Here is a 22,522-nt window from a genome sequence, read left to right as displayed (position 1 = left end):
CACGCCATTCCCACGGCAGCAGAAGTGGAAGCTCTTGCAGCTCTGGAAGCTCAACATCGATGACAAAACCATCGCTCGCCTTGACCAGAACGGCCGCTTCACAGTCTCTCTTCTTCAAAGTGCTTTGGTCGGAAGTTTCTTCTCTTTAGCAAAAATATTTAATTGATTTTTATAAAAAGAAAATGAAGTGTTGGAAGCTGTGTGCGATCCTCGCAGTCTTCACAATCTGTTCTGTTGGACAGATTAATGGGACAAGACTCGAGGAGGTCTTCAGGTGGAAGGAAGTGGAGTACGAGTGGCCAGACGGTGTCATTGCAAAGGACTACAAAGGAGCCAACAATCTACCCCTGGGACTCGATGTCTGGCGCAATAAACTCTTCATCACCGTACCGCGGTGAGTACAATCTGTGAGACACAGAGAAGGGAAAGATAAGAATATTTAATTGCAAATTTAAATATTTTGAAAGTGATAGAATATAATGAGGAATTTATGTTTCGTGTTTGTTTTAAATTAGCAAATGTAATTAAATTCCGCGTGTTCTTGTGGCATAAACGTGTGCTATAAATCACATAAAACATAAGTCCAGACCGGATGAAGAATATTAATATTCATTGAAGCTTTAAACTTCTTCTCACGTTTGTTTAGCCTGCGAGAGAAAGGCTCTGAAGATTTTGAAAAAGAAAATTTATGGCAAAAAAAGGAGAGAAGATAAATCAAAAAAAAATTATTAAAATTTAGATTTTAAATAATTTCAATTAGATAAATTTATTAAATGGGTATTATTAGTTTCAAATGAACTGCAGTTTATTAATGAATTTATTGATTTTGAAATTATTTAACCAATAAATCACTTTTATTGTGCTACCTCGTGCTAAGAGTTTTCAATGCAATTCTCTGGAAATCGATTTGTTTGCAATGAAAAATTTAGCATTTCTAATAAAGTGAAGTCATTAGATTTTGCACGTTCTCCCACCAGGTGAAAAATTATGTTCACGTGCCAATTGAGCTCACAAAGAAGCGCGTAAAATTGATGGAAAATTCCTCAAAGAAAAAATCTTCTCTCCAGTCTCTCCATGAAAACTTTCTTCATTTAATTTTTCTCTTTGAAAATAAATTGAAGAAAATACAATTTTTCCATCTTGAAGCAGTGAAGTAGAAGCGCCGCAAGTGGGAATAAATTACATAAGATTTTTGATTTAGCCTCAAGAAACATATCGCATTGACCTTCGCATTTCAACCGAACCATCAAGTACTTCATGTTCCGAAGAGCCAATGATCATTTTCCACATAAACACCATGCATGAGGCATAATCAGGTGCCTCAAATAGTCGATCATGCGGGAATATTTAAGCTCAACAAAAATTATGTATACGATGATTTTTTAAGCGAGAATAATTGGGACGTACACACGAATATATTGCGCCCTTTTTAATTAAGTTTCAATTCGGATTTCCGGGGCGGTGCAGGTGAATGCAAAAAAAAACGCCAGATAAATTGACCACGAATATTTTTAACGTCATTATTTTAATTTCATGCCACATACAAATTTTTCAATTAGCCAATGGTATTTTCCTGTAAAGGGAAATTGCAAAAAAAAAAATGCAAAATACTGTCGGAAAAATGAATCAAAGTTATTTAATGAAATATTTCACAGATTTTACCACAAAAAAAAAAATGAATGGAAAAAAGCAATGAAAATGTCGTTGTGCTTAAAAATATATAGTTTTAATACTCTTTTAATAATTGTAATCATCGTGTCAATTTTTAATTTTTGCAAGAAAAAAATCTCAATTAAAAATAACATGATGTTGTTTTGGAAGATAATTAAAATTAAAAGGGATTTATTCTTTATAATGCTCACAACTGGACTCCTTCCAATTTCTTTATGATATTTTTTAAATAGACCTTAACACCTTAAGGACCGATGAGACTATATTGTTGTATAGATTTTGATAATCGGGTCAGAAAAGGGATCAGAATGAACGAAGAAAAAAAATTTTAATGTCGGCATTTTAACCAAAAAATATCTTATTAAAGTTTTAAATTAGTTTTAAAAACTATTTCTATTTCATTTTGCCTGAAAGAGTTAAATATTTCATTTTACTTTAATTAACTGTAAACAAACGTAAGAAAATGCATTTTTTGTAAAGAAGAATGAACTTTTCACTTCTGGTATAAGATTTTATTAGGCTAAACGTTTTATGTTGAAAATTAACTGCTTTTTGTCCATCGTGATGAAACTTCTGGAATTTTTTTTTAAAAAAAAGTATTAATTGTCATTAATTTTAATTGTCTCGTGTAAATATTTTATAAGACTTCAAATTAAACATTAAAATTAAAGTTTTAATGAAGCATGTGCTACAGGACTACAGGTGGATATTTATCTAAAAAAAACTCAATTTCATTGATACCAACAAAAAGGACGTTATGCACGATGTATAGGGGAAGGGGTATACAATAAAATTTAATTGGTTATTAAATTTTTTGTGGACGTAGTTTAACAAAAAAAATTAACGAGAAAATTAAGGAGAATTAAGTGTTAAATAATGATCAAACTTTTGAGGTGGTTTTCCGGATTTTATTTTATCTTTCTTGCTGTTCTCCAATTTTTTATTACTTTTTATTTGAAAATAATAATGGTTTCTCACACTTTTTACTTTCATATTGACATATTGACTTCAAAAACTTAAATTTCTTTTCAAATTTTGAGTAACATCAAAAGTATTTAATGCATTTATTTCACATATGAACTTACAGTGCATAATGTCCTTTATCCAGTCATCCATAGAACAATTTTTCATTGACTTGGGTTAATTAGCATTTACAATTTGCTCAATAAGCAAATTGTAGAGTAATTCTTTAACATCAATTGCCCAAATAAAGTCCACATGAGTAAACTTTTCCAAAGAAACATGAAAAGCTTCTACATTCGGTAGTTTAGACAGTAAAATCTTAACATCTTCAGGAGCAGCAATCCAATCGTTATCACTGTGATGAACGGATATTTTTGTCGTGATCTTGTCAAGGGGATATTCAGGAGGTGAAATAGAATTATATTTCATCAGATTTTCAATGAGTCCATGATCGTACTGGCAGAAACGTCCGGAATTAACTTCTTGTGCATAGTGAATGAGTTGTTTGCTGGAAGCTCCTGCAGGTGTATTGGCAAAGATCGTTGGAAGAATGGTCTGTGAAAGTGGGAAAATTCATTTAATATAATTCTGATTTCATTTTAAAAAGTTTTGATTTGAAATTTTTTACTCTGTTGAACTGCTCAGAATCATAGCCTGCAATAAGAAAGATAGTTTGAGCACATAATTCCTGAATTGGTGAGGCATCCATGCAGGCAAGTTTCCCTCCCAATTGCCAGAAAAGATCACTCGGAGCAAATTCAAAATTCCCTACAACCGTTGTAGCTAAATCCACAACATTCGCCGTAGGAGAAAGAGCAATCAATAGGGGACTCTGGGTATGAGACATGAAGGAAACAGCAGATAGAAGATGCACTGATTTCATAACATCGTTGTATTGGGGTTTTAGGGAGAGTAGGACGAGTACAGCGGTGGCTCCTTGAGAGTGTCCAACGTAGTGAAGCTTCGTCTGGCCAGTTTTTAGAAAAATGTAATCAATTAATGCTGGAAGATCATAAAATCCAATTTCGTGCCAACTGAAATTCCAGAATTGTCCACGAGTTAGAGGATTATCAGGATCCCATTTGATGTGTTTCCTAGACCAGGTATTCCCTCTTGCATTCCCCATCCAAACATCGTAGCCTCTGTCTGCAAGTAGGTAGGCCAGGGACTTTTCAGGTCCCAACACAACGAAGCTTGCGGAGGAAAGAAGAAGTCCATGATGAAGAAGAATGGCTGGTTTATTGGGTCCAGGTCCAGCACCAGGGGCCTTTCCATACGGAATACGGTGCATGGTTAGGAGGTAGCCATCTTCAGTTTGAACCTCATGGCTTTCAACTGGGTAACCATTCTCCTGAATCATTTCAATCTTGAAGAGAAGCGTAATGAATTTTCGTTCCCGGTCTTCAATTTCTTCTTGCTTTTCAAGTCTTCATTTTAGTACAAAACAAAGAACTTACCACATTGGGAAAATGAAGCAAATCTCCAGTTTGGCCATCAACTAGAGAATCCTGCAGAAATTAATATTTATTTAATGATTTCTAAGGACATTCTTTTCAACATATAATGTGAAAATACATTTTTACTAAATAGAGCTTTTTAGAAAAGCTCAGAAAATAATATTCTTCATTAAATTAGAAGAAAAAGGTTCTAGAGAAAAATGAAAGAGGAAACTTTCTAAAAAAAATCATCTAAATTAAAATATTTTTTCATATTTCAAAAAAACTTCTGAAAGGTTTTATTACAATTAATTTCAGTCAGAATTTTATCATTTGAAATTCGAATCTGTTGATAAATTTTCAAACTCAATAAAAAAGAATTTATTAAACGTCACAAAATAATAAATTAAAAGAAAATCATACACTTAACAGGACACTTAATCACAAATTAAATAAGAGATCTCGTGGAAAATTATACAAACCGTAAGAGATTCAGCATCCACGGTGTCTACAACATCTTCGCCAATAACCAGCAAAGTCTTATCAGCAAAAATCACAAATGTTGTAAAGATCACAAAAAAGAAACGCCCCATCTTACTTTTACACTTCCACAAAACTAGTGCTCTATTAAATGATCTTTCAGAGCTTTTTAAGCTCTTCCAAAATATCATCAAACCGAGAGAGATAATATTTAATTACGGAGGTGTTTATTTTTTCTTCTTTAAATTTCGTACCAAGAACATTTGTCTCAACAAGATAATTTTTTTTCAATCGCAATTTCGCTATCTCATAATATTAAAATGTTTTTTTCTCTTCACTTGGCAAATAAATTCACAAGACTGTAGCCTCACACTGAAATGTGTTGGGATATATCCAATAAAGAGTCTTTATTACATTTTTTATGTCTTTCGAGGGCTTCTCATTTTATTAGGTTCATTAAGAAAAAAAATCTGAAATATTCCATTTGATGAGAAAGATGATAAAGCTCTGGAGAATTTCTTCCTTTCTCCAGTGGAATTTTTCCTATTTATTTCATTTCTTTTAACATAATTTATTGAGATCAAAAATTGTGAAATCCAGTTCAAAATCCAACATAAAGGTATGAAAAGAAAGCTACACAGAAAAAAATCAATCATCTCCAGAGAAATAAAGAAAAAAGTGGAAAATATCCATAGGACATTTCTGAGGAGAATCCATGAAAACTCCACGATTATTTCCATGTGATCTCATGTCATTCATAAATCAATTAATTATATTCGAGACTAGTTTTAGGTAAATTTTAAACGGCATTTTCATCGCATCTCCTGCTTATTATTTCGCAAAATCAGCGCCATTTAACTCTGTGGGTGTCACAGAAACTAAAAAAAAAATATATTTCAGCTTTTATTACAATAACGCAAACCACAATGGGAATATCGGTTAAATTGAAAAAATTATGCCATGGCTCACACGGCGTAATTTGATGCTCCTCTCGTGCATTGGAAATAAACAATTTTTCGCACAAAAAGTTAATTGAGCGTTGCACAATGGAAAGTTTGTCAATTCTAGTGGTCACTATTGGAATTATCAATTACACGTTCGCGGGGCTTTTTTTTTTCAAAGTAAAAATAAAAATCAACAGAATGCCCAAAATGAGAGGAACGCGACCTTTTGCGCGCGAAAAAATTCACCACAAAGCGCCGGAAAGGTGCTTTTGATGATTTTATTTTGCTGCATGATACGCATATTTAATGCCTTGTTGCGGAATCATTAAATTACCCTACAGAGAGAGATTTTCTGGAAATTTAGTTTTAGACAAAATTCGGGAAATTTAATTAATGTTTAGAGCAAATAAAATTTTTTCATCATATTTGCATTTTGCGGTGAAAGTTCTTTGAAGATTTTTATTTATTTTTTAAAGAAATAATTTCTGTTCTTTATGTTCTTTTTTTTGCGTCTCCTCTGTTGGCTGTCTGTTTTGCGCGGAATACCAGATGGAAGGATGGTGTGGCATCTTCGCTCAACTACATCGACCTGAACAGCGGCGTGAGTTCCGGGAAATTGCGTCCATACCCAAATTGGGCTGCAAATACACTACCTGTTGATCATGAACCTTCAGCCACCACCGAAGGGCGTGAGTCTCAAAAGCTTCTCTTTCATTTTTAGCATTTAAACTTTACCATATATTGACAGACATGCAAGCCCGGTCTTCCGCACTCAGTGTGGGGGACCTTCGCTACGAGAGACTTTTGCAATTTATGCACGCGAAAGAAAGGGAAAAGCAAAGAGAGGTTTTATAATAAAGTCTTCCATGTCAGCTTGCGCTAATTCCATTATTTCGCTTCAAGTATTTCTTTTCTTATGTTTAAAAAAATTGACAAAATATGATTTATTTGAGTTGGCAAATTTTGTTAGAACAAGAAAAGAATGATTAAAGAAAATTCCTAAAGCAAATAGTTCAGCAAGTTTAGGGGAAAACACAAATAACTAGATTAATTTCCAGATAATTTTGGTAAAAGCTCATATTTGCAAAATAATTTGGCATAATGGGAAAACCCAGAAAAAAGTGGGAAAGAACAAAACAATGATTGACTGGAATTCTAAATAAAGTTGACAACAAATAGCAAGAATAAATAAGACAAAAAAATTCCGAGTATATTTAAATAATAAAGTCTACACTAGTTATTACGTAGAGAAGTCAGCTCATTTAACAACCTGAAACAACCTTAACTCCAAAAGTTTTTTTTTAATTCATCTGATACATTTTCGAGGATGAATTAAAAAAAATAAGACGTTGAAATAATTGAAATAGATTTTAAAATTAAAATTTATAGTTTAAAAAATTAGTTGTTATTCAGATTTAACAGAATAAATTCTGAAAGAAATTAGTAATACCAAGCTCCTCTACTTGCTAAAGGTTTCTTTCAGTCAAAATAAGAGCAGTGTCTCGCAGTACTGTCCTTTATTTTTAACTTCTAGTGAATAATAAGGCTTTTTGTGGCTTAAGAAATGAGATAATTTAATTAAATTACTTAAAAAAAACAATAATTAGCAAATTGATATTTCCGTGTTCAGAAAAAAATTAGAATAAAAACTGCAATTTAATTTAAAAATTTAAAAATTTTATTTCGTTTTAAAATTGAAAATAATAGGTAATGGATATATGATTCCATTCAGATAAATATTGAATTTTCATTACGTTTTGTTATTACGATCTTATCTTTGTAATTGAATATTGTTACGGCGGGAGTTTTTGTGCCGTACGATTCACCCTGACGAAAATGTGAGACGATGAGACTCAGAGAGGTAGCCGGAAGGAAAAGACTTCGGTCTAACTCAAATGATCAGATTTATTTCAGGCTTCAATTTATGTGTTGTACAGGATGAGCTTCGTGCTCTGATATTTCGCTGTTGTTCTCTGCGACGGCGCAGGATGATCCTCTTGCTGCGTAGATGTGCGCTCAATTTCCTCTGGAGACTCAAACGATGGGGCAGCTTTCGTGATGATGTGAAGATGATGTTCTCAAGGCGCTCTAGCGATGCGGGCGTCTCTTGATGTTCTGTAGCAAAGATGATGGTGTGCAGATGTTGATGTCAAGGCGCTCTAGCGATGCGGGCGTCTCTTGATGTTCTGTAGCAAAGATGATGGTGTGCAGATCTTGATGTCAAGGCGCTCTAGCGATGCGGGCGTCTCTTGATGGTGTGCAGATGTTGAAGTCAAGGCGCTCTAGCGATGCGGGCGTCTCTTGATGGTGTGCAGATGTTGAAGTCAAGGCGCTCTAGCGATGCGGGCGTCTCTTGATGGTGTGCAGATGTTGAAGTCAAGGCGCTCTAGCCACGCGGGCGTCTCTTGATGATCTGTAGAAAATGCCCAGAAGGGAGCTCAAGCGATGCGGGCTTCGTCCTGCTGGTGTACAAGCGATGTTCTCAAGGCGCTCTAGCGATGCGGGCGTCTCTTGATGATCTGTGTTGATTTCTACGATGTTCTTGCTCGACCCGATTTCGGGGAGACTTTGCTGTGCTGGGGATGATTTCTTGCTCGACCCAATTCGGGGAGACTTTGCTGTGCTGGGGATGATTTCTTGCTCGACCCAATTCGGGGAGACTTTGCTGTGCTGGGGATGATTTCTTGTTCGACCCAATTCGGGGAGACTTTGCTGTGCAGCTGCTTTGTCCCTCGTTGAGAGCTCTTGAGGTGGGTCCTTGGAGGTCCTTTCTCGCTGGCGGCGCACCGCAGAATGCGTGCAGATCGCTTGCGTGCACCGCTTATATAGGCACTGCGGCACACGGCGATCCTTCTTCTATTTCACTCCCTCTCGTTGTCTGGAAGTTTCCGTCTGCGTCACTGTAGGGTGTCTCTCTTTTGGACACGGAGTGACGCATCTTTCATCTCTCTCACTCGTTGGCAGGATATTTGCTCGCTGGCTTCTCAAAAATTGGCGGATATTGCCAGCGAGTCAAATTAATTCTTATTAGTTGAAAAATTATGGAAATTGTAAAAAAAATGATTTTCGCGAGGGATTTCGGCAATTTCGTAACAATATTATATTTCAATGAAATTAAATTTTATTATTTTAGTACATATATTTATCATATTTATTTTCTGAAAATATATTCAAACCTTCAAATGAGTGAAAAAAGAACAAATTTATCAGTAAGTTTGAAGATGATTTACGAATTAAGGATTTCAGACGTTATTTTGGAAAGAATCTAAACATTTTTTATTCTTAAAAATTTGATTAAAAAGCTGCATAAATATTTTATTGTATTGTAACTAAATATTCTTTTAGTTTAGAACAGCTTCTTTTAGTAATTAAGTACAGTCGTGTCTGCGTAGTAGGACCGTCGTCAAAGAAACTTCTCCGCGGTAAAACGGCTTCAGAATAAGGAAATTTGCCTCCAGAGTGGTACAATTAGTATCTTGCCTTTCCAATAGTACGAATCGTCCCACTCTGGAGGCTTTCCTTATTCTGAAGCCGTTTTACCGCGGAGAAGTTTTTTTGACGACGGTCCTACCTCGCAGACACGACTGTAAATGATTTTTCATCTTAATATTTTCCTTATATCTTTCCAAACATATTTTACTAATTTATTATTTTAACAAATATATTTTTTTTTCAAACAAGAAAAAAAAATATAATTACAAAATCTCCAAACATGTTTTTATGTTACAAATATTGCTAACAAAAAAAAGCGCCGAAACAAGCTCCTAAGTATTTCCCCCGCGCATGTAAAATTTTCCAAACACGTTTTGCTCTTAATTTTTTTAATGTACATACTTTTTCTTCCATTCTTTCCACACTGATAAAGCTGATCAAGCCTAAAACCTCTAAAAAAAATAAAAGTAAATATATTAATCAATCTCCTCCTTCCACAAATCGCATTTTTTGCGATTTATTACATTTTCTATCATCCTACCTATCATTCTTTATTTTATTTTAAGAACAAATCATCTGGGAAAACCGCTTTAATGCTCGCGGAGGTTGTTCAAGACGGCGTGTGGGCAATAAATTAAAATATCTGATCTTATAAATAATCTCGATACGCACGTGAGGGAAACCGGCTGGAAGATCATCTTAGGAGATTTGTGGGAATTCCTCATGTGACGGCCAGGGCAAAGAACGTCTTAATTGCGAGAGGAAATTTCCTCTTTAACGGGTTTCTTGTTCTCCGGGGAATTTCTCATGCAATTCAGTGATGACTTCGCGATTAGATTTCAAGATTAAGATAAAATGTTGGTTGAGAGGAGGGAAGGTTTGAAGGTGGAGGTTGATTTTCTTGTCCCACTTGCTCACAGTGTTGTGTGATTAATTAGGCTTGATTAATTCAATTTTAATTTAATATTCTGCATATCAAGATAATTTAAATGTCCCTACCTGTGAGGTATACTAATTGATGATTTATCGCAGCTCCCCGTGATCGTTTGGCAGCTGCCTCTCTGCCCAAAGATGTGGAGTCCCATCCTGCCAGCAATGAGACGATAATTTCCACATTTAGAATTCGTATTGATGAATGCGACAGGCTGTGGGTTGTGGACACAGGATTAGCGGACATCCTCGGGTCTCCCAAGCAATTCTCCCCTCCTGCCATCCTCATCTTTGACCTCAACACTGACACCCTGCTGAGACGCTATGAGATTCCCAGCGAGAGCATCGATGATGATTCCTTCTTCGCCAATGTTATTGTGGATGCAGACAAGGCGGCGTGTGGGGATAGCTTTGCCTACATTCCTGATCTTGGAGCTTACGCCGTCCTTGTGTACTCCTTCAAGGATAACAAATCCTGGCGCGTAAAGCACAACTTCTTCCACTTTGATCCCCTTCAGGGTGACTACAATGTTGCCGGAGTGAACTTCCAGTGGACTGATGGAGTCTTCGGGATGGCCGTTGGGAAGCCTCTGCCCGATGGCAGTCGCCTTGTCTACTTCCACGCCTTGTCCAGCACGAAGGAGTTTGCTGTGCCCAACAAAGTTCTCCAGAATGAAACTTATTCCACCGGTTCTGATGCTTACTACGAGTACAAACTCCTCGGAGATCGTGGACAAAACAGCCAGTCTACAGCTGAATTCTACGATCCCAGCACTGAAGTTATCTTCTACACCCAGGTGAGCTCATCAATCATCATCCTTTCTCCCCTCAATCTTCATCCCTGAATTAATTTCATGGAATTAATTTCTCTTTTCTGTCTCTTCGTCCTGCAGGTCAATAGGGACGCTATTGGATGCTGGAACACCAATAAACCCTTCAATCCTGATAATCAGGGACTCGTGGATTCAGACTCAGAGGCACTAGTCTTCCCCAATGATCTCAAAGTCGATCCCAGCGGTACACTCTGGGTACTCTCTGATCGTATGCCGGCCTTCATCTACAAACAACTCGATCCCCAGCAGCACAACTTCCGGATCCTCCGGGCAAATACCAAGCAAATCATCCAGGGAACTCCTTGTGATCCCTAAAAATCCCAGCAGATTCGTGTGAAGCATGATGTTGTAGCATTTAGTAGATTTCCCCGCGATGGGCATTTTGGACAGCATTGATGACATATTGATTACAATTTGTAGACAATTAAAATGTACAAAATAAGTTTTCAAATAAATTCAGTCACTAAAAATTAATAAAAAACGACCAGTTTGATTTGTTAAAATTCCAATTTTGAGGAGAATGAAATAAAAAGAAGTTCTTGAAAGAAAATTGGGAAGAAGACAAAGAACTTTTCTTTGAGTTTCCTGATCCTTCCGGGGACGTCTTTATTTAATTATTTCAGCCCAATTACTTACCTTTATACCCTCGGAAGGAGCAGAAGCATTCTAAACAAGTTCTTTGTTAAAAATCAAAGCAAAGAAGCAAAAATTCCGCTAAAAATTCAATGAAAAAGACTCATTTTATGATTAAAGCTCTATTCCTTTTATTGTGGAGACTTTCTAGGTGAATTTATAAAGATTTTTAACAATGAAAAATAATAATTAAACAAAAAGCTAAAACAAAGCTAAACAAAATGCATACAAAGCTCACAATTGCAACAATTTTTTGGCGGGAAAAGTAGCGCTAATTGGACTCATGCTTACTGATCAGAGCATCAATCATTGACATTGCAACATCACCGTCTCCGCCGTCTCCATTCACTCCAGATGCTCCATTTGTGCCTCCATTGCCCCCATTCCCTCCATTACCTCCATTGCCCTCAGTGTTCGCAAAGCCGGAGCTGAGAATATTCTCAAACAAAATGCTGGACATCTTGGACATGGTTGCGAAGCGTGATGGTTCATTCATTTTGCGCAACATCTTCACGACAAACTGCCCAAAAAGCTCCACTTCAGTCTGTGTGTTCATCCGTGTGCGATCCAATAAGCCCCTATTGTAGGCCTGCATGGCTTGCCTGTAGTTTGACGAACACGCCATTCCCGCTGCTTCCGGATCCATTGATTTATTCTCAACCTTCTGGATGTCTGCAGCTCCCAAAATAGGTGGAGACGGTACGCGCAAATTGCTGAGATCGTCGTCAAGAGCTTCAGGATAATTGGGGATCTTCTCAATCGGGAGCTTCAGTGGTGGATGATCGAGCTGCTCAATGTAGCTACTCAGCTCCTTGATGTTAGACAATGGATCAACTTCCGGATTGAGTGTTGCAGCTACGTCGTCCTGCCTGGGCTTCTTCTCCAAATCATTCAGATCCTGCAGTTCCTTCGGGAGCTTCGACTTGTGCCTCTTGTCTAAGAACACTGCGAGAAGAATTTTGAAAGAAAATTTAGTTTTTAGGGAACTTTTTGAAGTGATTTTTCACAAAATTTACTTGCATTTGATGCGTTAGGAAAAAAACGATGAAGCTCTGGAGACGGATTGGGATGAACTGCACATTCCTGTGAATCTCAATTCGAACTTTGTCCTCCACCAAAAGCCAATAAATCCCGTTCTTAGATTAATTTTTTTTTTGATAAAATTCTCTTCAATTCATTTTAGACGGAATTTAATTTTTCTTCATGTTCCATGAAATCCAAAATTCAAAGAAAGAATATTCTTGTAAACAATTCTTTGCAAGTTTTTCATTAAAAAAAAAAAACAATCGAGAATAAGAATTTCCCAATTAGAAAAGAAAATAATGAATCTGAAAATCGTTCAACGAACTTTCCCATTCAAAATTCCCGCGTATTTTCCCGCTCAATACATTTCATCGATTACTCGATGAGTTTTTGCAACCCCGAAAAAGTTGACACATCGCGCAAAACGCAAAACGTAAATAAAAATAGATAAAAACGTAAATAAAGTTTCTTCTTCGCAATTCGCACCTCCTCCGTGATCCCTCCTGGCGAGAGAATGTGAGATTTCTGCTTGTCATCCACTAATTAACGAAGTTTTTGCGCGAGAAAGTTCCGTCGCGGTGAACTTTTGCAAATCGCGAGTGATTCTTGCCGGCCCATGGCGACCTTTGTGCGCAAAATGCGGCGCCTGGGGGCCGTGGATAGGAGCCTCCTAGCCCACATGCGGAAGTACCGCTCAGAGATACCCAAACTCTCACCTCATGATGTACTGACAACTGCCACAGGGTGAGATTTCATGAGATTTAATCATCATTCCTTCTTATCACTTTGCAGGTCAATCAAATTCTCCGGGCCAATGAATTCACGAAGGACTTTTCCGGTGGCTCCGTTCGATACTTTGACTCCAACCAGCTGGCCTCCAATAGCCCCATGGAGGATGCAAGGACTGAAGCAAATTGCCTCTACACCTCAGGACTCCTTGTTGGTGTCTTCGACGGACATGGGGGCTCTGCTTGCGCACAGGTAATTGCTGCGATTTGCAAATTCCCTAGATAAGAGATTTTAGATAAGATATTGAAGCTGAAAACCACGTGCCATTGGAATTTCCTATGAGTGGGAGGAATAAATTCATCTTTGAGAGCTTTTTTAGTCACTGAACTTAAAATAATTTTTTTGATAATTTTTTTTTGTTGAAAAAAGTATTTAAAAAAAAAAGCTTGATAAGAAAGATTAGAGATCTGAAACCACAGCTTCCATTGGAATCTTCATTTGATGACTTTTCTTGAAGCATTTTTTTTGTACTTTTCCAAGGCTTTCGACTTATATATTGTTTTCCTTTTCTTTCTAAGGACTGTTTAAAGACCTACTTCTTAGAAATTTCTTTAAATTTAGTTTTTTGTCATAAATAAATCTACTTCAAAGGCTATTTGATTCATTTCTTTGATTAGAAATTTTTGAAATTAAAAATTTTTCCTTCAATCAGGCACCTGATGAAGATACCCTGATCCTTTCAAACTGTCAAATAAGTTTTTTTCTAGATTAAATCATTGGCATTTTTAGAACAAAATCAAGAATTTTGTGTCTAAAAAGACAAAGTTTTATGAAATTCTGTACTTTTCGTTACTAACAGTTAATACGTTTTTGTTGGGTCGAAAGCTTTGGTAGAATCCCTAATTCTAAACAATATGTATTCTGAAGCACCTACCTGAATGAAATCCTCAATTTCCTCTAACAAATAATATTCAGGTCTCCTCGAAGAGAATTCTGCGCTACATTGCTGCTAGTTTGATCAATCCAACAGATCTGAGACGCCTTTTGGATGACAATGCCAAGAGTTTCTCTTTCCTCCAATGCCACAATGATCGTTTGGAGTTTGTTCCGGAAATTCGTGACATCTACGAGGAGAGTTTCAGCAAATTCGCCGGGGATTTGCTGAGGCGCAAGGGCAGTACCTCCGTAGAGCAAGTTATGGAGCAGGCTGTGTTGCGTCTGGATGGGGATATGAGTCGGGAGGCAATTGAGAACACCAGTGTGAGGACACTTGCTGTTGCCATGAGTGGAGCTGTAGCCTGTGTGGCACACGTTGATGGTTGTCACCTTCACGTTGCTGGTGTTGGGGATTGTGGAGCTGTCCTGGGGTCCATGAATGACACAACGGGTCAATGGACAGCTAGGAAGCTCACAACGGAACACAATGCTCAGAATGTGGGTGAGGTGCGACGAATCCTCGCACAGCATCCACCCAATGAGAGGGATACGGTTATCCGGGTGGATCGTCTCTTGGGGCAGTTGGCACCATTGCGAGCCCTCGGAGATTTCCGGTACAAATGGCCACGAGATACGCTGGAGAAAGTGGCAGCTCCGCAGTATGGGGAGGCTGCTGTACCTCCGCACTACCACACACCGCCATACCTGACAGCACAGCCGGAGATTAAGTATCACCGCCTGGAGCCACGCGATAAGTTCCTCGTGCTCGCCACGGATGGACTGTGGGACTGCCTGACACCCCTTCAGGTTGTAAGACTTGTGGGTGAACACATGAACGGAAAGACTTTTCTTCAGCCACTCGAATTACCCAATCGGGACATCCGTTTGGGTGAACTGTCACAGATGCTGGCGCATAGAAAGTAAGTTCAGCTCCAATCTCCGCAGCTTTTATCTGTACTCTGAGTACTCTTGAGAGACTCTTCAAGTGCACTCGAGTGGCGTTATTTAGCAGATTGTGCAAACTCAAGTGATTCCTACTGAACAAAAATCTTTTTCAGGACGGGAATACCAAAGAAACCAATGGATAAGAACTCTGCCACTCATTTGATTAGGAACGCCCTTGGGGGTACGGACTATGGGATTGAACACTCAAAGATTTCGCACATTCTATCGCTGCCACCGGATGTGGTGCGTCTCTTCCGGGACGATATAACCGTCACTGTGGTCTACTTTGACTCCGAGTACCTCCAGAGCACTCTCCTGTAAACGCGAGGATGTGTGCGTGTGGGCTTTATAGCTGTACCAGTCACTAAATAATCTGTACATAGGACTTTTAGCTTCTTTTTGGGACTACATTTTGTGTTGTATTTATTTGCGCTACGCCTTAAGAAGGGAAATAATAATAAAAGAAAGTGATTTGACTGCAGATCTTACCTCAAAGATGGATCTTTTGGCAATTCCGGAACTTGTGTGACTTCCGGGAATTTTTCTTGATTTTCAGGATCTTCTGGAAGTTTTTCTGAAATCGTTTCTTCATCCTCAAAATGCGGAGAAAGACCATTTTCAACTTCTTCTGGCTCCGGATTGATAATGTTGATGGGAAGTCTGTCACCTAGATTGCTTTTTCTAGCGCATTGGTAGACCTGCTTTCCGTGTTTTGCAGCCGTGAAGATAATCTCCTGCAGACGCCCTTCCTTCGTGCACATGCGGCAGATTGAATGCTTTGATCGTACAAGAACAGGACGCACGATCCGAGGCCAGGAATCCTCAGTCCGGGAGGGATCTCGTGGCTTTTTGTGCAACACAACGTAACTGAATGTTTCTGTCTTGTAGCGATCTTTGTGGAAGGCTTGGAGATTTTCGTATTTAGCCTCGAAATTGCAGGGAGTCTTGTCAGGATCTGCTAGTCGTGGGCAGGTTGTATCATGAGGACACTGAAATGATGAGGAAATCATTAAATTTATTTATTTTTGATGAATTGAGAAACTTCCTTTAATCTTTATCGAAAATCTATTAAAATTTTAAGGAAATATCATCAACTCTGTTGTCAAAATTGGAAAATAAAATACGGAAAAGGAGTCTCACCGGCGAGTGGACGTGGCAGTTTTCCGGGTCAATCTTCAGAAGGAAATTCCTGGCTTCAGTGATGAGATGGAAGCCCACCCGGGTACCCCTTTCAACGAGAATCAAATAGTTTTCGCATTTAGCCCAGAGAGTCTTGATTGTCTTCAACCTGGCATCCTTCGAGGGCAGCTCAAACAGCGTATAGGCACACACGACGAGATCGTAGGTGTTTGTCGTACTGGCCGGGAGGAATTGCCGGAAGAAGAAATTCCTAATCATTGGTTCCTTGTCGTGATTCCCACGTCGTAGAATTTGCTCAGCCAGATCATTCATTTCCGCCGAAGCGTCCACCATGAAGTACTCAAAGATTCCCCCCTTTGGCCAGATACCTATTGTGGCCCACAGAGCGCTCCCAACGCCCGAGCCAAAGTCAAAATAACTCCTTGGTGTGAAAGAAGGATCCCTATCGCGAATCTCCGTGAGAATCCTGTACATTGCTGCATATTCTCCAGGACTCCTGCCCAGGAGGTACTGCAGACTCGTGTAGGTATCATACTGCATGTTCTTCCACGCATAGACTTCCTTCTTGAGTCGCGCCTGGACTTTATTGTACAATTTATTATTAGCGTCGTGCCTCTCCTTTTCACTCATTTCAGCAAAATTAATTTTATGCTTCTCAATCAGGAGTTCACGGAATCTTTCCTGCTTCTTCTTGACTTCCTCGACCGTTGGTGGGGGATGTCTACTCCACAGATACCTATCCAAAGCTTCTGCATCACGACAAATGGCACCCAGTGGGTAATCCCCAATTACTTTGGGAATAGTTTCCTCCAGGAATTCTGGCATAGGAATTGTCTTCACCTTCACCACACCAGGATGCTTCCGGGGTTTATATTCAACTTTCTCCAGAGCCTTCGCCACATTTTGCTCCAACTCCACGGAGACTTTTGTGGCAAACTACAAGGAGATTTATGTTAATTTTGCATTTAATAAACACCTCAAAGTCTTACCTTTGCAATGCGATGTAGGAAAATCGGTGTAATTGGGAATTTCATTGTGAAAATGCAAAAGAAAACACATCCATGAAATCTTGTTTTGATTCTCTTTGAGGTTATGTTTAGCTCTTGTGGATTTTGAGGTTAGTTTGAATTCGCCGTGAAAAAGTTTGAGGTTATGTGAGGTTGCTGAGTGAAAGTGTCGCCATCTGCAAGTTTTGGCTTCTCTGTGGGTGTTTTCCTTGCAAAGAAAATTTTCATTGAGTATTTTCACCCAGAAATTGTACATATTTTTTACATTTTTACCGTGCAGTGTGTTTTCTGAGTCATGAGGAGGGTGAGTTTGGTGGAATTTCCGGGAAAAGTGCGTGGAAAGTGCATGAAAAATGTGTTTGAAAATTCACAGAGAATGTCACCATCCTACGACGATGATGACGATTTGGAGTCTCTCCGCCTGGCCGCCCTCCAAACACTTAATCCCAATCGTAAGCCCGCATCGAATCCCATTCAGGTGTTGGAATCAGCAGCAACGCATCACAAGCCACGCTATGAGGAGGAAATGTACGCAGAGGCACTTCCGGGAGCACCCTTTCCCGTCCCTGAGAGATTGGATTTTGTTTTTGGGGCACCTGCTGCAACAAATGGGCAGTGGCAGAGTCCGAGTGAAGTGAATCCACCGCCCTATGTGCCACCGTATGTTGCTCCTGGGGCTCCTACGGATGTTCAGCTGTCACCACGGAGTGCTGCATTTGTGTTGCAAAACACCTCAATCTTACGACGAAGGAAGGGAGATAAGTCCCCAAGTGTATCCCCGCCACCGTATAAATCAGCTCTGGCAGCTCCTTGGGAGCCACCATCGCCAGAATATCACTCCAGGGTACATTCTAGGTAAGCTAAATTCAGTGTTTTCCCCCCAAAATGACCTTGAAATGACTTCCGGACACTCCCTTAGATCACGTACCCCGTCTCCGGAAAGAGTTCCATCGCCCGTGTATCGCCATAGATCACCCCCATCGCCAAAGCGTTTCTATTCACGTTCCCCACCACGCCGGGAGCGCTCCCTGACACGCTCTCCACCTCCCCCGCGACGTAGAACTCGCTCTCGGTCACCCCTTGTGCGACGTCCTTCACCCAGATTTGCACCACGAAGTCGCAATGCCTCCCCACGGCCACCACGATCTCGTCGGCAATCCCCGCGCATTAGTCCTCCAGTGCGGAGGAAACAACCCTCCCGGAGCCCCGTACGCGTTACCAGACATCGTTCACAGTCACCAAAACGAGCAAAGTCTCCCGTGCGAAAGCCCAGACGGCCCAGAGATGGTCCACCACCCCCAAGAAGGCGTTCTCCTGAGAGAAAACCCCGAGGGCAGAACGACAGACGCCCCCGGAATCCACCGCGGGATACAAAAGATGACAAAAGACCTTCCCCGCGGCCAAGGAGACGTTCCCGGACACGTAGCCCCGAAAAGGCATCCCATACTCCTCCAATGGAGCCCAAAGGGCAGGAAAAGAAACCGGAAGACCTTCCGGAGAAGCGAAAGACCGAACGGGAAGTCACAGAAAATCCTCCGGATAAGCCACAAGAGGAGAAGAAACGCAGATCTGTTTCACCGGAGAAGGAGAAAAATGACGAGGAAGCACAGAGTAGCGATGGGGAGGAAGATGCTGCCGATGGGATTGATTTATTTGCATCAGATGAGTCAGAATCTGAGAATGAGGGACGCTTCAAGTCGAGCAGCAGCAAAAGTGAACGTCCTGCTCAGGCAACGGTGTCATTTTCGAAGCTGGTGACAGAACCTGTGGCCACACTGACGGAACTGAAGGATCTTCCGGCATTGTCAAATGTGGGGAGTGGTGCATCACGAGATAGGAGAGGGCGCGAGAGGAATTCACGCGAATACAGCCGTAGTCGTCGGAAACGTGATCGTGATCGTCGTAGTCAGCGCCCACGAGACAGTGGGAAGTCCAAGGAGGCTGAAAAGGATTCCAGGACAAAGGTCGGAGGCAGCAGCAGCAAAGGGCACGGAGAGTCAAATATGAAGATGTTCAAGTCAACTTTTCAGGCTGTTATTGTGAATGATTCAAAGAGGCAGCAGGCAGGTAAGGAAGCTTTTTTTTCTCTTTGGATTTGGGAGCTTCTGAGAGACGTTCTAAAATTATTCTTTTGGGTACAGAACCTGCTCCAGCGGATGGTGGTAATGAGAAAGGCTCGTCCAAAGATGCGGACAAGAGAAAAATCATCCAGATTAAGAAGCCTATAAGCTTCAAGGAAACTAAAGGTAAGCGAGAATATTCTTTGTTTTTTTTTTCTCTTTTTTTATTGATAAACTTTAAGTTAAGGAAGCTTTGAAAGTTTCTTTATTAATTGATTTTTTTAGAGATCAATATTTTTTTATTTTATTATTCTGTTTATTCTATTTCTATTTTATTTATCTATAATCTATTATTTATTTATCTATTATCTACTTCTATTTTATTTTATTATTCTTATTTTATTATTCTTTTTTATTTTATTTTAATATTCTGTTAGAATTTTCAAAAAAAAAATATGCACTTTTTTTTTTAAACTTATTTGAGTCTTAACGAACTTTTAATAACTAATCAATTCAAACAGTTATAAAAATTTTTGTTCTATCTTTACATTTATTCATTCTTTGATTTTAAAGAATAATTGTTAAGTCTTCTTAATAATTATGAAGACTTTATTCAGAATTTTATTTAGGCTTTAGAGAGCTCACAAGGTTTAAGTCAGGTTTAGAAGCTTCACGATTTTATTGCCCAAACTAAAAATAAAAACGAAGAGTAAAAAATTTTAAAAGAGACTTGACTTTACACTTTAAAAGATTATGGACTGATTTTGATACTTTTTTAGCTCAATGAACCTAATTCTAGGTATAAACTAGCTTCAAAAAATGCAAATTATGGATTTTATATAAATAGTTTTTGGTCAGCTTTTGAAACAACTTTTATGAAAGCTATAAATTAATCATAGTTTTTAACTTTAGACTAATCATCTGTCATTCCTTGACGTTGGATACATAGCTTCTTAGTTTGTTGTTTTGTCTTGAATTATGGGTGATTGTTTGAATGTAAATCTTCGGAACTTCGATAATATTCAGATGAATTACTAAAAAAACATCAAAATATTCAGCAGATAAACATTCCTTAATCATAAAGAGGTTCAAATTAGGAAGTAAAAATCTGAAAAATAGTAAATTCAAGTCCGAAATGTTTAATTCAAGCCGAAAAAGTCATTCGGTTATTTAGTTAAAGAATGTTTATCTAAAGAAAATATTCGGATTATCGATTCGCGAATCTTGGGATGATTTGCCAAGAAAATTTAAATATTTGGAAGATAAATACCCCTTAGTCTTGAAGATTTTTCTTTTAAGTTCTCATCCATCTCTTAGAATTATTTTTTAACTTCTTTAGTCAATTAGTCTGGGGATATTTTGGGGTAGAATATTCAGAGATCTTCTCATTTCTCTTCATTTGGTGTGCGTAGAAAAGGGAGAAGCAGAAGGTGTCACGAATGGGCAGACATCGTCGAGTGTTGGTGGTAGCAGTGTTGAGGGGAAGGTGAAGAAGTCCATTCATTTGCGTCTTGGTGGGTATGCAACGCCAAATGGAGAGCCATCGTCGTCGTCGTCCCTGTCCAGTGTGCTGACGTCGTCGTCGAAATCCCTCAAAAGCGGCAACTTGGCGAACCTCAAGAAGTCCTGGAAGACGTCTGAGAAGGTACCAATGAAATATTGCCTAATGATTCTTTCTCTATTAGTTTCCCATAAGCAGAGCTGTTTAATCATCAAAAGGGGGACCGAAAAAAAAATCCTCTCTCCTCACACACACAGAATTACTCTCATCCTCCCCCATTTCCTGCCTCAACACCTTTTTTGCTTTCTTTTTCTCACTTTTTCACTCGTTGGAGAGATTTTTATTTCTTCTGAGTCCTCTTCTTTGTTGGGAAAATATATGAAGGGGGTGATAAAATAAGGTGGTTGAAGAGGGGAGATTTTCTTTGTTGTGTTTCAATGAGAAAAATAATTTTTCTTAATTGTACAATGGAAAAAAAATGAAGGAGATTTGATGTTGTGAGAAAAATAAGAAATAATGCTTTAAATTGAAAATTCTGTGATAAAACAAATTTATTTAATATAAAAAACACTGTATAAAGACTCTTTTTATACTTCTAAAAACACAATTTTTTAGTATTTTATGGCTGTGAAAGGAATTGTTTGTGGCATGAAAAAAATGCCAAAAAATCTCAACTTTTTTTTTAAAAAAACTTTTCTTAAAGAACAAAATGTATAACACTTTGTACTTAACACAGAAATATTAGTTTTTATTGTTCACAATGCAAAGAAATTTAATCTGCAGATGAAAATGTAACCTTATGGTTCTGAATAAGTTGAAATAACCGAATAGAAGGGAAAATGTCTTGAAGAAAATCTCAAAAATCTTTGAAAATTTCATCGAAAGTTTGAAGGCAAAAGAAGAATTTCAACTTGTCCGGAATTAAAGGGCATTCAACAACAGGAATAATCAAACAAATTATTAGTAGAAAATAAGTTGTAACCACTTTAGATGTTAAGTTGTTTTATAACACACAAAAAGATGGAAGTAATCAATGTAGTTGATAAAAAAAAGGGGGAAGTGCTTTGAAGAGAGAGAGAAAGTTGGATGAGGAGCGAGCTGTTGAAACTCGCAAATTGTGACGGCCGGAGGAAATTGATTTTTATTCTTCTTGGATCATCTGATAGGTTTAGAGAAAGATCACAAAAATCATTCAAACGCCACACGATGGTCAGGATGCGGCGTTGATTTTCTTTCTCAATCATCAAAACATCCACAATCTGCACACATCTGCTGAATCCCCCAGCATGGAGAGATTCCTTCCTGCTCCGATCTCCGGAATTCTCAATGCAAAAACAACTGACTACTACGGAAATTCAGCTAATCCTTCAAGGGAGCAACAAAATGAGGGAAGATGATGCCAACCTCCGGCTTGTCGCCAGCAGCATGAACATCCCGTCAGCCCCATGAAGAAGCCTCCTCATCCCCCCTCCCGCAAAAAGGGTCCAATGGACATCACCCCACAACAGATTTCACCAACAGATGCAACTGCAGGACACATCGTAATTTCTCATTGTTAGTAAAATCACTATATTTTGTAAAAAAAAAAAATAATTGTGGGATTTTGAGCAAAAAAAAAAGTTTGCAAAAAAGAATGGTTTAAAGAAAATTTTAAACAGCTAAAAAATTGTAATAAATGAAAAAAAAAATAGTAGAAAAATGTCTTTTACTGGGTGTTTGAAAAGGTTTTAAAAAGTTGGAATGTGTCTTGGGTGGTTCCGAATTTTCAGGGTGAGTCTTTGATATTTCGAAAAGGAGGATTTTGAGTTGTTTCGATTGTCTTCTTGTAAATGGAACTGGAGGTTTGTTCTTTCGCAGAA

At 38.6% G+C, this 22,522-nt stretch overlaps 10 protein-coding genes across 16 annotated transcripts in view; 6 read left to right on the top strand and 4 right to left on the bottom strand.

Moving 5' to 3' along the window:
* LOC129791241 (fatty acid synthase-like) overlaps window positions 1–22,522 on the top strand; it is a 1,176,504-nt gene that overhangs the window by 507,231 nt on the left and 646,751 nt on the right. The window lies entirely within an intron of this gene.
* The window catches only part of LOC129789856 (glutamine-dependent NAD(+) synthetase), a 932,624-nt gene that overhangs the window by 263,351 nt on the left and 646,751 nt on the right, over window positions 1–22,522 (top strand). The gene's annotated exons all lie outside the window — the stretch shown is intronic.
* The window catches only part of LOC129789960 (pupal cuticle protein), a 1,201,887-nt gene that overhangs the window by 569,926 nt on the left and 609,439 nt on the right, over window positions 1–22,522 (bottom strand). The gene's annotated exons all lie outside the window — the stretch shown is intronic.
* Window positions 1–22,522, top strand: part of LOC129789919 (keratin, type I cytoskeletal 9-like) — a 480,279-nt gene that overhangs the window by 66,091 nt on the left and 391,666 nt on the right. The window lies entirely within an intron of this gene.
* On the top strand, window positions 42–11,170 carry LOC129789905 (L-dopachrome tautomerase yellow-f2). Its single transcript, XM_055827030.1, has 4 exons — window positions 42–394; window positions 6,044–6,183; window positions 9,959–10,653; window positions 10,750–11,170. The coding sequence occupies exons 1-4, from the start codon at window positions 183–185 to the stop codon at window positions 11,002–11,004; spliced, it is 1,302 nt and encodes a 433-aa protein (XP_055683005.1). The 5' UTR covers window positions 42–182; the 3' UTR covers window positions 11,005–11,170.
* On the bottom strand, window positions 2,705–4,689 carry LOC129789908 (lipase 3-like). The gene is made up of 4 exons (XM_055827032.1): window positions 4,553–4,689; window positions 4,092–4,142; window positions 3,263–4,000; window positions 2,705–3,189 (listed from the first exon to the last, which is right to left on the bottom strand). The coding sequence occupies exons 1-4, from the start codon at window positions 4,661–4,663 to the stop codon at window positions 2,812–2,814; spliced, it is 1,278 nt and encodes a 425-aa protein (XP_055683007.1). The 5' UTR covers window positions 4,664–4,689; the 3' UTR covers window positions 2,705–2,811.
* Window positions 11,429–12,442, bottom strand: LOC129789949 (uncharacterized). Its single transcript, XM_055827083.1, has 2 exons — window positions 12,339–12,442; window positions 11,429–12,267 (listed from the first exon to the last, which is right to left on the bottom strand). Coding segments are annotated over exons 1-2 (675 nt in total). The 5' UTR covers window positions 12,340–12,442; the 3' UTR covers window positions 11,429–11,593.
* Window positions 12,716–15,443, top strand: LOC129789895 (pyruvate dehydrogenase [acetyl-transferring]-phosphatase 1, mitochondrial). The gene is made up of 4 exons (XM_055827015.1): window positions 12,716–13,069; window positions 13,138–13,326; window positions 14,050–14,930; window positions 15,069–15,443. The coding sequence occupies exons 1-4, from the start codon at window positions 12,962–12,964 to the stop codon at window positions 15,274–15,276; spliced, it is 1,386 nt and encodes a 461-aa protein (XP_055682990.1). The 5' UTR covers window positions 12,716–12,961; the 3' UTR covers window positions 15,277–15,443.
* On the bottom strand, window positions 15,362–17,217 carry LOC129789891 (methyltransferase-like protein 17, mitochondrial). The gene is made up of 3 exons (XM_055827010.1): window positions 17,085–17,217; window positions 16,096–17,031; window positions 15,362–15,944 (listed from the first exon to the last, which is right to left on the bottom strand). Exons 1-3 carry the CDS (start codon window positions 17,127–17,129, stop codon window positions 15,441–15,443), a joined length of 1,485 nt encoding a protein of 494 aa, XP_055682985.1. The 5' UTR covers window positions 17,130–17,217; the 3' UTR covers window positions 15,362–15,440.
* LOC129789858 (serine/arginine repetitive matrix protein 1-like) overlaps window positions 17,266–22,522 on the top strand; it is a 982,101-nt gene continuing 976,844 nt past the window's right edge. The window contains exons 1-6 of one of the 6 annotated variants that reach the window (XM_055826943.1): window positions 17,266–17,406; window positions 17,476–17,957; window positions 18,022–19,169; window positions 19,244–19,348; window positions 20,575–20,807; window positions 21,830–22,299. In XM_055826943.1, the coding sequence (XP_055682918.1) occupies window positions 17,398–17,406; window positions 17,476–17,957; window positions 18,022–19,169; window positions 19,244–19,348; window positions 20,575–20,807; window positions 21,830–21,835 (1,983 nt within the window). In that variant the 5' untranslated portion in view covers window positions 17,266–17,397 and the 3' untranslated portion in view covers window positions 21,836–22,299. Of the gene's footprint in view, window positions 17,407–17,475; window positions 17,958–18,021; window positions 19,170–19,243; window positions 19,349–20,574; window positions 22,364–22,522 lie in introns of all 6 variants that reach the window. The other 5 variants (XM_055826946.1, XM_055826945.1, XM_055826944.1 and 2 more) reach the window with 5 other exon arrangements.

This window comes from Lutzomyia longipalpis, chromosome 2 (assembly GCF_024334085.1).
Source record: "Lutzomyia longipalpis isolate SR_M1_2022 chromosome 2, ASM2433408v1".
In the NCBI taxonomy this organism is placed as follows: domain Eukaryota; kingdom Metazoa; phylum Arthropoda; class Insecta; order Diptera; family Psychodidae; genus Lutzomyia; species Lutzomyia longipalpis.
Note: the sequence above shows the minus strand (reverse complement) of the source record. Positions and strands in the feature narration are given on the sequence as shown.